This window comes from Micromesistius poutassou, assembly GCF_964030765.1.
Source record: "Micromesistius poutassou genome assembly, chromosome: 12".
Classification (NCBI taxonomy): domain Eukaryota; kingdom Metazoa; phylum Chordata; class Actinopteri; order Gadiformes; family Gadidae; genus Micromesistius; species Micromesistius poutassou.
Window position 1 is genome coordinate 11,945,527 of NC_140282.1, and position 18,796 is coordinate 11,964,322.

General features: G+C 41.9%; 1 protein-coding gene across 1 annotated transcript in view; it reads left to right on the forward strand.

Annotated features, from left to right (window-relative positions):
• LOC311356548 (neural-cadherin) overlaps nucleotides 1–18,796 on the forward strand; it is a gene marked incomplete at its 3' end in the record, with an annotated part of 218,859 nt that overhangs the window by 81,593 nt on the left and 118,470 nt on the right. Inside the window, exon 6 of the mRNA XM_084476342.1 lies at nucleotides 1,991–2,133. Within this exon, the coding sequence (XP_084332468.1) occupies nucleotides 1,991–2,133 (143 nt within the window). The remainder of the gene's footprint in view (nucleotides 1–1,990; nucleotides 2,134–18,796) is intronic.

An 18,796-nucleotide genomic window follows, 5' to 3' on the forward strand; every position in this document is an offset into this window, starting at 1 on the left:
GTATAGGTTGCAGATGTTTACCAAGACTCCCAAGATGATTATTTGATAGCCTAACGTCTTACAACCCTAGCAATATCTGCCTGCAATATCACCGTCCCACTTGGCAGTTTTCTCAGGTTAAGATATCATTAGGCATGAACATTGGTTCATATAAAAGGGTCCTCTACCCTTCCCATTTTTTTCTATAAAAATTGAGCATTAAATATATATATAGTTTACATGCTAGCATTCTCACACAACCTCAGATACATTTGGGTTACTGTATCTTTTCAATCTGTGCTTGCAGGACCATCATTTCTAGCACAGTCCTATTAATATACCCTTCAGTGATTGAAACGTGTGTAAATATGTTGCAATACATTACATAACTTTACATTACTGGCCAGGCCCCCACTCCACAGACATTTACTCAAAATAGAGTTAGAAAAAGCATATTTGCAGCCAGTGTCTAGTTTAAACCAAAAGTTTTGCCTTGAGACAGGGGCTCTGATACCATGACATTAAAATAAAGTTCTTGAATGCATGTGTGCTTGCATGCACATGTGTGTCTGTGTGTACGCGTACACACATATATATATATATATATATAATATATATATTATATATCTTTGTGTGTGTGTGTGTTTGTGTGTGTGTGTGTGTGTATACACCAAAAGTTTTACTTTCTGCCCTCATTAAGGGGCTAGAGCAATGTTTGTCAACACTTCCAGCTGTGAACTGTGAAACACACCTGAACTCTTTAAGATTGTTATGTTTACCGCTGCACGCGTTTCGGAGCCTGCAGATCAGAACAGCATCAACGAGAGAGAGAGAGAGAGAGAGAGAGAGAGGAGAGAGGAGAGAGAGAGAGAGATGAGAGAGAGAGAGAGAGAGAGAGAGAGAGAAGAGAGAGAGAGAGAGAGAGAGAGAGAGAGAGAGAGAGAGAGGAGAGAGAATGGGAGAACGATTGAGAGAGAAACACATGGGAGGGAGAAGGAGAGAGACAGAGGGAAAATGTGATTTCCTACTGAGCAGTCTGCCCTCTGTTTAAAGAGTGCATTCTTCCCTGCAGGTCTATATTCTTCCCAAGCCAACTCTAATATGGATGTGTTTTGGTGAGGCGTGTTGGCCTGTGAAATTGGTAGCAGAGAAGAAGGAAGCCCTAGAACAATGTATAATACTTTTATGTTGTTGCTTGGCTATAAATTTGATTGTATCACGGCAGCCTAAACAATTACGATAGAAGGATAGGGAAATGCTTGTTTTTCTCCTTCTGTGTTGTTTTGGAATATTTACCAACTATAGCAGGATCTTCATGTAACTACCTTGGCATGAATATGTTATTGGCTGCTGGCCTCTCCCTGTTCAATTTATCACAAAGTCTTATCCGTTGTTGTTGACACTTGATGAAAAATGATCTATTTGTTTTGTGGGGTGACCCTTTTAGGTGATATATATATAGAGTGGCAGTGATGTGCAGCTGAGCTGGAGAAAAAACTGACAAAACCCAAATCGTATTAAATGGCACAGGCAACTTCAAATCAGTGATCTAATAATTGTTATTGAATCTGCACTTCTTACCTGCTTCATCAGTCAAGCAATTCACATACTACATTGTATTATGTTAGACGATAGCCTAATGAAACACGACAAATATGGTTAGGAGATCTGGCGCAGCGATGTCACATCCCTTATTGTGAAGTTATTTTAATGCGTTTACCAGTTGGTGATTTCCTAATGTATTTTAAAGCTTTGTTTCTCTCTCTCTGGAAATAATATCTAATATAAGGTTTGAACTAAATCTATATTTGACCTCAAAAAACATTCACACATGAGGCCATTATTCACATACACATTCACATAACATCTTTAAGTCTTTATGTGTGTGTGTGTGTGTGTGTGTGTGTGTGTGTGTGTGTGTGTGTGTGTGTGTGTGTGTGTGTGTGTGTGTGTGTGTGTGTGTGCGTGCGTGCGTGCGTGCGTGCGTGCGTGCGTGTGTGTGTATACACAGCTACAGGACATTTGTCTCGGAGGATGCGGGGCCCAACACGCTGGTTGCCACAGTGTTGGCCAAGGACCCCGATGGCGACGGGATTACCTACAAAATCACCACGGGAAACGAGGAGGGGAACTTTGTTATCGACAGCCAGAAAGGTAAGAGACCCTCTACTGGAAAGCCTTTTAGCTTTCTCCTTTTTGTATCCTTTGCTACATTGTCGGCTGTCTTCCATTCTTCTCCATGTGCCATTACTATTTTTGATCTGTGATCTTTGATCTTTTCAAGTATGCCATGCTTAGGCGAGACCTATATAGGGCTTGTACATCAAAATTCGATACTTTGCTATATTGAGAGGACTCAAGTTATTTTTATGTAAAATCCTAAATATACCTAAATAATATACCATAACCTAGGCTTGATTTTGCCACGTTGTGCATGAGAAAATACTGTGGAAGTTAAATGGGGCTGGGTTTCAAACATGCTAATAGGTCTACCCTTGCTAATAGATCTACCCTTTGTACCCACATTGTGTCCTCAGCCATTTGGTCACTGTTACTAAATTCACACCGTTGAATACAAAGTGTACAATCCTGTGTGGTTGCCAGTCTCCACCAACCAGTTAGTGAACACTCTGCTCAGAAACACAGGTTGGGTTTTTTTCATGATGTCTAAGTGCCCTTTAGTATACACACATCGACCACTGGGCAGTGGTCGATAGTTGCGGTGGCATCCAATAGATACTTAAGCTTCTTGGACAGTTATAGTATAACTGCACAATGGTTGTATGTGTGTGTGTGGAAGTGGTGAGCACTGTTTGGGCAGCAGTTGATTCTGACATCCATGTCCAAGAAAGGCTTAAGCTTCTTGGACAGTTATAGTAAAATGGCACGGTGTGTGAAACATTTAATCTGCAATTATAAAGCTCCTACGCAATAAGGGAACGAGCTTGCAAAAAAGTATCACAATGTATGTGTTTGTTGTTACCATGGGGATAACACAGCGTTCCCTCCTGGAACTCTGAGCCCAAAATAAATATGATGAATCTCATTCAACAACAAACTGTTCAAAGTGAACAGTAATTGAACAGAGGGTTCACTTACACTTTAAAACACAGCGTTTCCCCATAATGATATATGTGAACAATTAATTACCAAACGATGACAGAAAGAACATTACTACCATATATACATAATAAAAAACAAACTTTGCAAAGCTCCTATGCTTAGAAAAATGGAGGCACTCATTTCGATGTGATTTATAAGCCCTATACAGTACATTAGATGTGCACATATTGAATTAATTTTAGATTTTGTACAACAACAACAACAACAAAAGTGTCTTTGTCTATAGAAAGATCCCCGCCTCTTCCCTTAATCCTTGTTAAACGTGAAATGAGGCAACACTGGTGCTCCCTCTGTCACTGAGTTCCTCGCTCTGACCATTACCTCACTGCGGCGGCCTGCCTTTGTGATTAGTAATGTAAGAGCTCAGATCATTACTCTCTATCATTCCTCAAGTGGCTCTGCCCAGAGATTCTGCTCACAAGGATTTTCTCCTGAACCGCATCGAGCCGAGGTCACGCTGCTCGTAAAATGCAGCCCTCCTCCTTTATTCATGTGACTCTCCCCCACCACCCCACTCTATCGCTCTCTCCCTCTCTTTATCACTCCCTCGCCCTTTCTCTGTCGCTCTCTACCTCACTCTATCGCCCTCTCTCTCTTTCTAGCCTGCTCTTCCTTACTCTATCGCTCTCTTCCTTTCTCTGTTGCCCTCTCCTTTTCTCTATCATGCTCTCCTTGCTATCAATCTCTTTCTCTCGATCAATCTCTCCCTCCATCTCTATCGCTCTCTTCCTCTAGCTATCACTCTCTCCCTCCCTCTCTAGCCTTCTCTCCCTCCATCTCTATCACTCTCTACCTCTCTCTATATCGCTCTCTTCCTCCATCTCTATCGCTCTCTCTATCGCTCTCTCCCTGCATCTCTATCTCTTCCTCTAGCTATCACTCTCTCCCTCCCTCTCTAGCACTCTCTTCCTCCATCTCTATCACTCTCTCCCTCTCTTTCTATCGCTCTCTTCCTCCATCTCTACCCCTCTCTCCCCCTCTCTCTATTGCTCTCTCCCTCTCTCTCTGTTGCTCTCTCCCTCCCTCTCTATCCCTCTCTTCCTCCATCTCTATCACTCTCTCCCTCTCTCTATCACTCTCTCCCTCCATATCTATCACTTTTTCCTTCTCTCTATTGCTCTCTCCCTCTCTATATCGCCCTCTTCCTCCATCTCTATCACTCTCTCCCTCTCTCTCTATCGCTCTCTTCCTCTAGCTATCACTCTCTCCCTCTCTCTATTGCTCTCTCCCTCTTTCTCCAATGCTCTCTCCCTTTCCCCCACTTGTTCCCTCTCTATTCCTTCCCTTTGCACCCTTTTCGTCTCTCTCTATCTCTCTTTCACTCCGTATCCTCTCTCTCTCTCTCTCTCTCTCTCTCTCTCTCTCTCTCTCTCTCTCTCTCTCTCTCTCCCTACATTATCTGTGTGTATCTTTCGCTGGGAGGAGGGAATATAGTTGAGGTCTTTATGAATGCAGACATGGTCAAAGGTTACACGGGTGTGTTGTCAATGCCATTTAGGTTGACAGACTGTGTGTGTGTGTGTGTCTGTGTATGTGGGGGGGCTCCTTCAGTTGTTCTGATTTCCCATTGGTGGAGAGAAGTGCCTCAAAGCCTGTGCACGGACATTGCCACGAGCAATCTGAATTTTAAATGGGTTAAGACCACTCTTGCGTTCATGTGGGCATGTGCAGAGCTGATATTTCTATGTATGAATCTATATATGTATATATATATATATACATGGGGAGAAAAGTAATTTAATAGCCATTCGACCCTTTTGTAAATTGCCACGACTGCCAGATCTGCATATCACATTAAAGGGTAATACGATGACTTTTACAAATTCAATTACTCATAACTTCAAGGCACAATTTCCCCCACTCGCGGGCAATAACATTCACTGTCAACTCAGAGTGTCTTTTCAATTCATTCCGTTTGCATCGCTTACCGAGCCAGGCACATAGCGAAGGTGTGATTGGCAACCATCAGATAATGAGTGACTAAATTGTTTTTTTGTTGTATTTAAATAGTGTTTAATTTGCAGACATTGTTTGCTCATCACTATTCAAGTCACAGTTCTAGGCTAGGTCTTCAAACCGCAATATCAATCTGACAAAGTGATGCTGGCTTTATAAACCACCTGTAGGAATATTCTGTATTTCCTCTGCTTTTATTGTAGTTGCAATATATTTCATTATACAACAGTTAGTTCCGACCGGTCCCAACCGAGCAATTTGATTGGACAACGAGACATTCCATAGTGCTGATATACAGTATAACAGCACTGGGACTTTTCACAGACATAATCACTCCGCTGTACGGGCGTTCTAATAACCGTTATTAGCTAAAGTTAGCTAACAACCTAGGCAACAGCCTAGTCTCCCTTCAGTTGCGGAACTATTTTTGTTGGCGGAGCCGAATAAATGATTACATAACCACTATATCAATCCTCAGAATTATTCCTCGGCGTTCACCTGATTTAATTTATTTAATAACTGTTTAATTACTTGCATTTTGTTTGAGACATTATGATCTTCTAGTTAAATGCTCACCGCTTGTGAATTAACACTGTTATAAAATATAACAGCATTATCATACCAAACATGATTATATGCATTCCTTGGTTGTATAAAAATTCAATTTAATAGATTGTTAATGCAATTGAGTGCTGCCATGAACAATTATTTTTGTAGCTGTCATTCTATCGATTATCTTACTGATTAATTTCCACACAAAAAGGAATACAATTCCTTTGGATGGCTTTCTTTGACTGAGAGCAAGAGATAAAGAAGGACAAAAACAAACAATTCATCATTGTTCCACCTGTAATACTTGTAATGTAAGATATAGTCATATTCCCTATGTCTCTTTAACTTTAACATTTAATTATTTTGATCATAATTATTCAAATGTTATGTATATGACACACACTCCAAAGATATATGCTTAATATAATGGCATAAATATAATAATCAGATGAGATATAGGCTTATATCCCAGCAAGCCACACTGTCAATCAATGTATCAATGTAGAACATGCTTGATACTAGAATAAACATGTTCTTATCTAGGCCTGGGAACCAGACTTATCTGCAAGCCCATGTTTTATTTGCTCTGGCATATGCGTTTGGCCCCCCTCCAATCCAGAGATATTTTCAGCAAACCTGCCCCGGGTCAGGCCAATCACAGCTATTTATCTAATGTGGGCCGGGTTTACTCCGATGACTGTACAATTTCCCCTTGGAATGGAAAATTAACTGAGATGTTCCGTACACATTTGCGAATCGGTCTGGCAATGTCAGGCTGGTTCTAATCAGCACTTATTTGTTGAAAAATCAAAGGTAGCAGGCCAGTAAGGGATTATGACTTTAATATGGAACATTTGTTGCAGCAACGATGTGCTTTCTCTTTCAAAAAGAAGGCAATGGTCATTTGTCTCATAAACATGAATTGATTATACTTCTTGAGTGGCATATCACATGTTCTCTTCTGTTGTTCTTTCAAGAGTTGAAAGATTTTAAGTTATTTGCATGAAAAAGCAGCTCAGCTTCCCCTACCCTTAAAGATTTCTCTCTTGCTACAGCTTTGTGGCCCAGACCACCAGCCATGATGTCCCACGGTGGGCAACGCCCCAATTTCATTATAGATGGCATTGACCAATCCTGGCAGCCCTAAATGCGCTTATAATTGCTTTCAACCCAATGTTATACAATGCTATAATTTAGTAGCCCTGAACTAGCGTAAGTGTAATGTCGGAAAATGTAAACATGGTTGGTTTATGAACACTCAGAAAACCTCATTGCCACTAATATTAATTTGTAATCATCGTCAGGACCACAGGCTTCCTCATGCAGGGATGTTAGCTAGGTGTTGGCACACCTTTTTATTTTTTCTGTTGATGAGTTTTTTGGTCCAACGAGCAATAACTCAAGCCTCAATAAGGATCCTGATAAACAGCTCACATGTTAAGGCGCAGTTGTAATTGACTTTGCAAAATGACCAATCTATAAACAAAACGAAATACGTGTTGGGTTGCATTGCACCTGTATGGGTTAATGTGTGGAATTACGTTCACTCTATTACATTCTTTGCTGGTGAACAGAAAACCAACTGCCTTATGTTGCTGCTAACGTTGCGCATCAGTGTGTCCTTTTCCCCAGAGATATAGAGTCGCTTAACTAAAGAATAACAGCCATTCTGTTCTCCATTTGATCATTCTGTTCTCCATCAGATATTTTCTTCTCCATTCCTATTTATATATATATATATATATATATATATATATATATATATATATATATACAGTATATATATATATATATATACAGTATATATATATATATTTAATGATTTTAATGTTCTGGCTGAACCCCTAGAATATTACACTGGGTAGGAATTCCCTAATTTATCTTCTTAATGTATGTATTCTAACGTATTAAAACATACACTTAGAATATACTGCTGCTATTTATTACCTTGTTGTTCGGCTCCCTCCCTCCTTGTTTTCCAATACAACATAAATCATAACCCTGGCTCAGCCAGTGCATCACTGATGAGTGTGGTAATTGTTTCTATATTTCGTGACACCACATAGCTTTAAGGGATTTTAAAATATACATACAAAGTTGGAGTGGATGACATTGTGTAACTGTAGTTAGACGATGTGGCTGTGGTTTGGGACCATGTGGGTTAAGATGAAGGTTTTACTGCACTCGGATGATGAGAGAGTGGACTCTCATTGCTACAGCCGAGGACATAGCTAACCAAAACGTGTCTTTTCAGACACAGTGTGATTCCCTGCCTTGCCTCTGTATTAGAGTTCATATCCCAGCGATCAAACAAATCCTTTTCTACGTTTCCCCTTGTTAGCGGCTCAAAGAAGGGCTCGTCTTGCAGTGTTCTTCCACATTATCAGTCTATGAATCCGTGGTTGAAAGGAGTTCACGACTAGCATGGAAGCGGCGTGATAACGCAGAGCAGCTCCAGGTCAGCCCTGCTTCAGGGCAGCCAGGGGTGGTCGAGATTAAAACATGGATCACAGAGTGTCTATCAAAGACGCTTGATCACAGAGTGACCTCCTGGGCGGGAGGAGAAGGAATGGCGACTGCTTTGTTTTATTTGAATTCAGTGTTTCATGGGGCTTGAGGTAACCTGAGGGCGTATTTCTACTTTGCATTAAAACAGGCAAGATATTTTTGTTGCGGTGGGCGTTGTTTATTTTGCCCTTTTGCCCTTTGACTTGCTGTGACTCCGCTGCCTTGTCTTAGTCTGCTGGGATGACCTGCGGGGTTGACCTGAGACTCGTACATGGAGGAAGCCCTTGTCTCACACCCGGCTCTTTCCATATCCTTTATTTTATTGTGACACATGGTTTCTGTTTGTCTTTGTGGCTAATTGATTGCTCTCTCTCTCTCTCTCTCTCTCTCTCTCTCTCTCTCTCTCTCTCTCTCTGTCTCTCTCTCTGTCTCTTGCTCCATCTCAGTCTACATGTCCCTTTTTCTTTTCCCATTATTGCCGTCTTCTCTTTGTGTTTCTTTTATCTTGTCTACTCTTTCTCTGGTATTTTTTTCATTCTCTCTCTCTCTCTGCCTGTCTCTGTTCTGTGTAATTCTCTGTGTTTCATCACCACTTTATTGTTTTTGGGTTACATGGTGTGACATTGATTAGCGAGATCATTTGGAGACAGCGAACAAGCGATATAAAGGAAGAGATGAAGAGAGAGGGAGAGAGAGAGGGAGAAAGTTCCCCTGCTACCTCTCCCTTGTCATTCCATGTTATTACTTTCTCTTTCCCCAGCCCGCTTAAAACCTACAACACAAAACCAACAATAACACTAATCTGGTAATCTTATTTAGTACTGAAAAACAACGTAAACAACGTAAACATACAACAAATGGAATTTAACCCCCCAACTCAAACCTTTCAATTGTAGTATCATTGGCCAGAGCTGTTTGAAGTTAATACAATTTCACATTTCATTCATTTTTCTATTTGTCTTTTCTATGCTTCCCAAACTTTGTACGCATTCCTTCCACTCTCTCCCCTCCCCCCACACTTCTGTCTCCTCTTCTCATCTTCTCTTCCTCCATCATGCAAAGGGACATTTAGTCCACCCCACCATGCACACACACACACACACACACACACACACACAAGCACACATGCATGCACTAACACACACACACACACACACACACGCACGCACACACACACACACCCCTGCGGTACCGTCTCCTTTATTCTCTGACAGCCGATGACAAACTCTGGCCCGGATGCAGACCACATGCTCTATGTTCTTGAGAAGACTGTGTGGTTTCTTTCAAGCACAATTTCACTCACATGCATAGGCAAGCACACACATGGCAGATACCCAATCACATTATGGAGATGGACGTCCAGGTAAAAGGTCTCCTGCATAATACATTCAAACACATCCCCATACTCACACCCATCCAATATGCATGGGCACCCATGCATATGTATAGTAACTGAGTACAGGCATCTGAAACACACACACACACACCTACACACTCAAGCGCACACACACATGCGTGCACCATCTTGTAAGGACACGATGGTGCGCGAGATATGAAGAGACTGAATATCCTAAACCCCTTTCCGTGTCTAATTTTTGGCCACTTAGAGCAGCATGTGTTTCCCTCACGCCAGGCTTTCAGTCTCTTACATTGTCTGTGTTTGTGCAGAGCAAAGACGTGGGAGTAGCGAGGATAGAATGAGGAAAAGTCAGACTACATCTATTAAATTACTTTGATGCGTTAAGCAATTATTCCATATAGCATTGGTAATAATTGTTGTTTTTACATTCTGGGGTAATTATCTTCACATTCAAGCATGCATGCTATTTTTCAGTATAGCGAAAGATAAATAAAAACGTCAAGTCAATTATAGAGTTTTTATGTTTTTTTCGAACATTCAAACTCATGCGGTTCAGATTCCTGTATTTCCATAAAAAATGATTTCTATGAAAGAGAAAATTATTTCTCTATATTGTGTCTTTATTTTATATTTTACTCTCATAATTACTTTCTGGTAAACCCATTGTACATCCCTCATTGCCCTGGAAACGCATAAATCACATACAAGACAATTTTTCTACATTTGCACAATAAGACTAGACATAAATCCACTCATCCTACTTCCCCTTTTATGTATTTGTTGTCTATTTGTTCTCCTCTAATCCTCACAACACAAACTCTGGGGGTGAGCAGGTGAGGGCTGTATTTGCTCTCCTGTTTCCTTCTGGCTTTGCTAAAAAAGCTCCCATTTTGTACCGTGGAGGGCAGTGACCACGCAGTAACAACAACAGACCAGGTTAATTGAGTGCTGAGTCTGCATTTGTAGAGGAATGAAAAAAATAATGTGTGTTGAAGCAGGCTTTGAGTATAAGGATTATTGACAGGTTAATGCCTTGTAGGCCGAGGGGAATGGCAAGAGGCACACAGGGTTGTGGCCTGGGAGAATTTGGGCTTGCAGTGGTACGCACGATGCAGACGTTGCGATTGTTTGACATTGCACTTTCTGTAAGCTACTCTGTATGAGGGGCCGTATGGGACATTATTCAGAACTAGCGCATACCCATATGAAACCAAACTCATTCACATACTATACTGAAAACCTTGCACACATACAAGTGAAAAGCTTTTACATACACAACTGCACTCTTGCACAAACAACTGAAAAATGATACGCTCACATACACAACTGAAAAGCTTGCATAAAAACTAGTGAAACCTTTTACATGGACTACTGAAATGCTTTTACACATACTAGTAAAATGTTCTCATATACACAGCTGAAAAATGTCCTCACACGCACATATGAAACCATTCACATACTATACTGAAAACTTCACACATACACAAGTGAAAGCTTTTACATACACAACTGAAACACCCTCACTGAAACAACTGAATAGCTCTCATAACAACTAGTGGAACTTTTACATAGACTACTGAAATGCTTTCACACATACTAGTAAAATGTGCTCATATACACATCTGAAAAATTCTCTCTCACATACACATATGAAACCATTCACATACTATCCTGAAAACCTCTTAATGCAAGCTTTTCAGTTGTGTATGTGAGCGTATAATTTTTCAGTTGTTTGTGCGAGAGTGTTTCAGTTGTGTATGTAAAAGCTTTTCACTTGTATGTGTGCAAGGTTTTCAGTATAGTATGTGAATGAGTTTGGTTTCATATGTGTATGCGCATGCTAGTTCTGAATAATGTCCCATACGGCCCCTCATAACTCTGTGTGCTCTCTCTCTCTCTCGCCCTCTCTTTCACTCTCTCTCTGTCAGTCTTGCCACCACAATCTCCCTTTCTTTTTCTTAAATATCAAATAGAATTTCAAAGTGCAATGAGGTTATTTGTCAGGGGTAGTCGTGTATTTAAAACGTTAAGTACATATACACTCATGCATGCACACATGCACACACACACACAAACACACACTCTAACACATTGAAACACACAGTTTGCCTCTGTGCAGTGTAAGTTGCTTCACTCAGAACCAATAGGGATGTGTAATGATTTAAATACCAGCCAGGTTCTCTCTTGAGAAAACCAATGAATTGAGTTCATGGCATCTCTGACACAACCACCTACACACACACACACACACACACACACACATACACACACACACACACACATAAACATACACCCCCCCCCCACACACACACACACACACACACACACACACTTACTGCTCCACCTCTGCAGATAAGGAGGAATGTAATAAGTGTGTCCATGCTCAGCCCACACACGCACTCTTTTTCAATCTCTCTGTCCCTCACTCTCCTCTCTTTGGCCTATACACTCACTCACTCACACACACACACACACACACACACACACACACACACACACACACACACACACACACACACACACACACACACACACACACACACACACACACACAGTAAACAAAGCACCAAAGGGTGAAATTAAAAACCCTGTGAAGAGTGAGGAATGCAGATGAGACGCCTACACCTGGGGATAAATTAAGACTGAGACACACACACACACACACACACACACACACACACACACACACACACACACACACAAGCACACATGCATGCACTAACACACACGCACACACACGCACACCCACACAACACACACACACACACACACACACACACACACACACACACACACACACACACACACACACATACGCCCAAGCAGACACACGTGTGCACTCACACACACAGAGAGATAGAGTGAAATGGATGGTGAAGAGTAAGTCAGTGTTAAGAGGAAATACCAATCTGTTCTGTGACTTACAGGTTACCCAGCCATACTTAATGAACTCCCTTCCTCTTTCTCTTACCCTCCAGGTCTCTCTCTGACTCATATCCAATGTGCAAAAGCACAATGTGTCTCCACCAGCAAGGCATTTCTATCTCGCCTCTTTTTCAGTCAGACAGTAGCATGTGTTTGTTGTGCAAGGTAGAAAATATATCAAAGTAATCGGGGAAAGAGCAACCTATTTAGCCTGTATTTAAGACGGAGATCAACACCTACCCAAGCTGTTTTGAGATCTGTAAGATCCGCGGCTGCATCAGCGTCTCATCAACACTGTTCAAGTCACTACGGCTCCCCTTGTTCGGGGTCCGGGGTTCAGAAGTCGTTGTTTGGAGTAGCCGTGATGGCGCTGACAGGTATCATGTGTTCTGTACCATCTGCCTGGCGTGCCAAGCGCCGTGAATGACGCGCAATTTGACAAGCGGTGTAAAGGTTGAGGAAGTTGCGTGTCGTGAAAATAGCAGCGGGAAAATGACAAAGACGAAGAAGTGGATGCCATTCCAAAAAATCTGAAATAGAAACGCTGTGGAGTGGGGGAGTTGCAACCCACCGTATCCATCCGTTTGGAGAGCAGAAGGATGGCTAGGTTACCACTCGCTACGTCTTGGTATATTTCTAGGCCGCCGGGATTGTTGCGTTGACAGATCTCAGTAATCCTGAGCACCAGGCTTCAGCAGCCTGCCTCGTGCTATCATAAATGTGACATATTTCTAAGTTGAACAGTTATATTAGGTCCAGAACGAAAACTTGTTATTTTTTGTATTTTTTTCCACTGCAGGAATAGGATTGTTTTCAATGAAGATCAGGTATTGGTTATGTTGCTATATGTGCCAATCCAAGCTTGGGTTTGGGTGATGGAATAGAAGGGTTATAGAAAGTATGATTCTCATGTGACATGTGTGATATTATTATATTATTTCCGATACAGCAATATTTGATATCTCCGGAGAAGCATTAACCCCTTGTCAGTGCTGTGTTGGAGTATAATGAGGTGAATCACGTAAAGGAATGATTTCCAAACAACATTTTAAACCTTGTGTTTGCGTGAGCTGCATTTGTTCTCATCAGATAATGTTTATGTTCAAGAGTTATTATTCTACATATGAGTATCTATGAAATCAGTTCATTTACCTTCTGATCTGCTTCCGCTTTTCTGCAAGAGACATCTGAGACATCTGTCTCTTCATTTATTAACCAACATTTCTTGATAGGAAGCCCTGTTTATTTAGTTCAAGCAAAGTACGATCACCTAATTGTCAAGCTTTATTTTCTCCTGAGGTGGATATGAACTTGATCCCCAAAATAGTGCTGTTGGCAATTAGCTAATGAGAACCCATTAAACTAACGTATCAATACAGTATAATACAGCAGAAATACAATAAAATAGAGCTTGGGATTGCCAGTGGATTGCAGGGAAAATGTTGTCAGTAGAAAGCATGTATAACTGCATGGCATGTTGACGCAACACACAGCTCAGACTTGAGGTTTTAAGCATATCCTCCCACAAATATGTACTGTTGGAAAACCCGAGAGCTGTGCTTTTGTTTCCTTCTTGGCCAGGACTACATTTCCCTCTTACAATTAAAGATGTTCTCATTCCACTTGATTTTTCCGCTTGCAATTTCACGTTCACTTTTGTTTGTTGTAAATCCACCCATAACTACTTCCAATTTGCTATGCCCAAAACATCTGCTTTGCCTTTTGAATCCGTTCCTTCATCTTGGAAGAAACCTGGAAGCTAATGCCAGCCAGGTTCTGCTTCCAAAACAACAATGCACTGCTTATGTTCCAGGAATTTGATGATACAGAAGTACAATGAACATTTCAAACATGGTTTGAAATGTAAACCATTACACTAAGAAACAAACAAAAATCAACAGCATTATGAGAAATGAGAGTGGGCAGGCCAAGCTGAACAATACTACAGTATGCGGCATCAATATCTAAAATCACATCATGTTGTGTAAACTTTGGATTTGAACAATGGGTATCTAACCAAAGTGCCCTGACACAAGGATATGGAGGGGGGGAAAGATCCACAAAGGTGCATTCTAGATAACGGCATACATTTGAGTTGGGGAGCTGGGCTTTTGTGATAAAACTGTTGTATTATTTAACAAACTATGTCTTTATGTTCCTCCTTTCGAGAGCACATTTACGAGCGGAGGGAGGGGGTCCTGGGAAGACCAATGAGTGTGTCTGTGTCTGCATGTGTTCTAACAGGCAAACACGTTATTCATGTGAGATTACACCGCTGGGGTAGACAGGTGTTAATACGTTTGTTCCTTTTTTTTGTGCCCCTGTAATACAATTTCTCCACAAACACAGGCTAAATTAACCTCATTTGTTTTGCTGCTTTTTACATTTAGTGTTGAATGCATAGAACACACAACCCGGCAGCCTGAGTTATAGTCACAAGGTTTTTATTTCATTTGAATAAACTCAGGCGAGCGCTTTGACACGCAGCTTGTGGAAATGGCACAGCCTAAATCGTCTAAATATACGAAACCAGACACACAAACATTATATTTAAAAACAAGAGGATTAGTGACTCACAATCTGAATTATAGTTCTAGTTATGACCAATCAACGCAGATAAACTAAATGTGCTGTGAGTAATATATATTTATTTGTAAAAATAAGTATAAAATCACTCTACATTGCGACAGCAATCAGTGGCACAGAGCATTTGGTCAGGGAATGGGTCACCCAGTCCTTCCGCCCTTCAGTGAACAGAAAAATAAATGTATGGTATCTGATTCCCACCTAATCCATCCATCAGGAGAGAGAACCTCAGAAAGAGGCGGCCCTCTCTGTGCGTTCATGGGCAGGCAGCAGGATTACTCTGTTGACTGACAGAACAGAAGAGATGACAGAAGAAAATAAAGCTGCCAGGAAAAAGGGGCAGAAGTTGTGCAAGAGTCGTACAATTCATGGAGATGTTGGAAGCAGGGAGTAACTGCTTAGTTCTAACTGCCAAAACAGAATGGAGGTAGCCAAAAATACGATTTTAGGACTTTAGGCGGCACCAATGTTATAGGACAGTAGGTCAGTTGGTAACAATAGGTAATTTTATTTTATTTTTTAAGTTAAATGCATCATCACCGCCCAGTTTAGAGTTTTGAGGTTATATGCATCTTCAAGGTTTAAGTAAAGGTAACACTTTTTAAATAAAGCTTGTGTTCAATGAACATCTTCCCACTGATGACAGCAAGAGAATAATTAAACTGAAAATAACGCTTGGCTTCTCTCATTGGTTCCAGGACTGATCCGTCTGCGTTCTAGCCCGCCCCCACGTCTCCAGGGGGTTGAGTACATCCTGAACGTCACGGCGACGGACGACAACGCATCAGGTGGTCCGCAGTCTCTGTCCTCTACAGCCCAGGTCATCGTAGGGGTGGACGACGTCAACAACAACAAACCAGTCTTCGAAAAGGTGATCCTGGTTGGCCAAATGGACGAAGCGCACACTAGGGCTGTCAAAATTGCTCAAAAATGACGTTTGAATATTCCCTCTAAAAAAAGCACATATATTCAAACTATTCAAATATCTATATTTGCGCATTATGTCAATGACGCGCATTACGTCAATAACAGGACAAACTAATACAACGAGACATAACTATCCCTCCCTGCTATTTTGTAGTTCACCAAAACACCCTGAAACAACTTGATTCTCACAAACTTATGCCACCATACGCCACTAACAGTGCAAGCAGGCCAATGACAACCAAGCGTGCAGTCCTTCCTCCGTCACTTTAAAAACCACCAGCCGCTACTGACACACACACACACACACACACACACACACACACACACACACACACACACACACACACACACACACACACACACACACACACACACACACACACACACACACACACACGCACACACACACACACACACACACGCATGCATGCATCATACGTACACAAAAAGACACACATGCGCACGCATAAGAAATTAAAAGTTAAATATGATGGGAAAACATTTACCAAGAAGACTTCCATCAACCCGTACATACTCACTTTGTCATACTAACTGAACTGTTATCATCTGTATGATCTCAATGTGAGCATTTCATTGCATAGAAAGCCTCAAAATGAGATAACAGATATATACATTTTTAGAAGGAACAGAGTCGAAATTTCATAACAAAGACATCTCAACCAATGTCAACTTTGCAGTAAAAATGATGTAATTGACAGGATTACACCGGGAACACATTGACATTGCCTGCAGCCACAAGTGCAATCATTACATCCTATGGTGCTCCTGCTCATTATGTGCCCACATTACGAAGCAATGACAATATAGCATAAGCATCAGCTGTCTTATCTTCATCTCTCTGTCTAGCTCTCTCGCCCCATATCCCTCTCTCTCTTTCTCTCTCTCGCTAACTCTTTTGCTCTCCCTCTCTCAATCTATCTCTCTCTCCCTTATTCACACCCCTATCTATCTCTATGTCTCTTCATCTCAGTTTCTCTCTCTTGCGCGAGCGCTTTCTCTATTCTCTTCTCTCTCGCTCGCCTGTCCCCCCCCCCCCCCCCCCTTACTCTCTCAATTGTCTGCCTATCTGCCCCCCGTCTTCCCTCCAATATATCTCAATGGGTTAAATATCTCCTTATTCCCCTCGCAGCTGTGTCGAAGCTGCTGCCTGCTTCTCAGAACTTTCTCTTTCTCTTTATCTCTCCCTCTCTCTTCTCTCTCTCTCTCTCTCTCTCTCTCTCTCTCTCTCTCTCTCTCTCACTCTCTCTCTTCCCTACTTCCCAACTTCCTCTTTTTACTTCAGTCTGCACATGGACTGCCTTCCTCGCAAATGTTTATTATGTTAGAATCACTGCCCCGTGTCTTGTGTTGGTCTTTGTAAGAGGTAAATATTTTTCTTAAATTCACACTCTCGAGAGTCGTGCAAGGCCAGCACTTTTCCGACGCTTCCGTCGTCTACATTAGAGAAATGAAGTGTTTGTCACATTTCAACGCACTCTGGGGAAGGCTGGTGCATGGGAGTCTGGGCTACTGTCGCTCCTTCTCGCCAGGCGTTTTTTGTTGAAAGCCTGTTGCAGACTTTTATTTTTCCTGTTAGCAGATAGCAGCAAATGCCGAAGCCAACCACGGCGGCCTTGCGGCGGGGCTAATATGTAAGGAACACCAGATACAGAGAACATTTGAGCACACATTTGAATGTGATGACGGAGAGGGAAGATGCTGACGTAGCAGCGAGGTTCAGACTTTTCAAAGACACAACACAAATGCTACATTTGGAGCTCATAGGAATATTTGTCATGGATTCAATGAACTTCATGAAAGGGAAAAGCACATGATGCAAGTGTTTCAGTGCACATTTACTGGCCGTTTCTTGGTTGAAAGCTAGACTCTCTGCTGGCAGCCCCGACCCCAACCCCACCGCAGTAGGACCCTGAGAGGCAGAAGAGGCCCCTTTCATCTCTCGGTTCTTTATGATTCCCTAGGATCACGCAGGGGTCTCCAGAGCTGATGGATGGAACAGCAGGAGAGGAGAGAGAGAGAGAGAGAGAGAGAGAGAGAGAGAGAGGAGAGAGAAGAGAAGAGAGAGAGGAGAGAGAGATAGAGAGAGAGAGAGAGAGAGAGAGAGAGAGAGAGAGAGAGATCATCAACCCAGGTCTCATGGAGCGAGAGAGAACAATATGGATAGAGAGAGAGATAGAAAGAGTGAGAAATAGAGAATGATATAGCGAGCCATATGGATATAGAGATATAAAGTGAAATATATAGAGTGATATAGAGAGCAAGATGGATAGAGAGGTAGAAAGAGAGAGAGTGATATAGAGAGCAATATGGATAGTAAGAGAGAGATATAAATTGAGAAGATAGAGAGAGAGATAGTGATATAGAGCACAAGATGGTGCTCTATATCAGAGATAAAGAGAAGGAGAGAGAGAGCGAGAGAGAGAGAGAAAGACAAAGGCACAGACACATACACAGTCAAAGCCGAAGAGACACCAACATTTAATTGGTGTAAATGTTTGTACACAGCACACACATCCTTAGGGAACTCCGCTGTGTGTTTGTAAGGAGGTTCACACCTCCTTACTTATGCAAGGAACTGTAGCAATTACTGTACTTTTACGTATGTGGAATCACTGCTCAGGTAGAGTTGTGAGGATCAGAGCAGCAGGAGGAGAGGGGACGTGTGTGGGGATGTGTCGGTGCTGCTGGGAGTTGTAGAAGGAGTGCAAGCGGAGGTTTCTGGAGAAAGGTGCATGCGCCTACTCCTCCGTTCCAATCCTGTGTTTGTTTGTGTTTTGGCATCTCTGTGTGTGTGTGTGAGTGTGTGTTGTGTGTGTGTGTGTGTGTGTGTGTGTGTGTGTGTGTGTGTGTGTGTGTGTG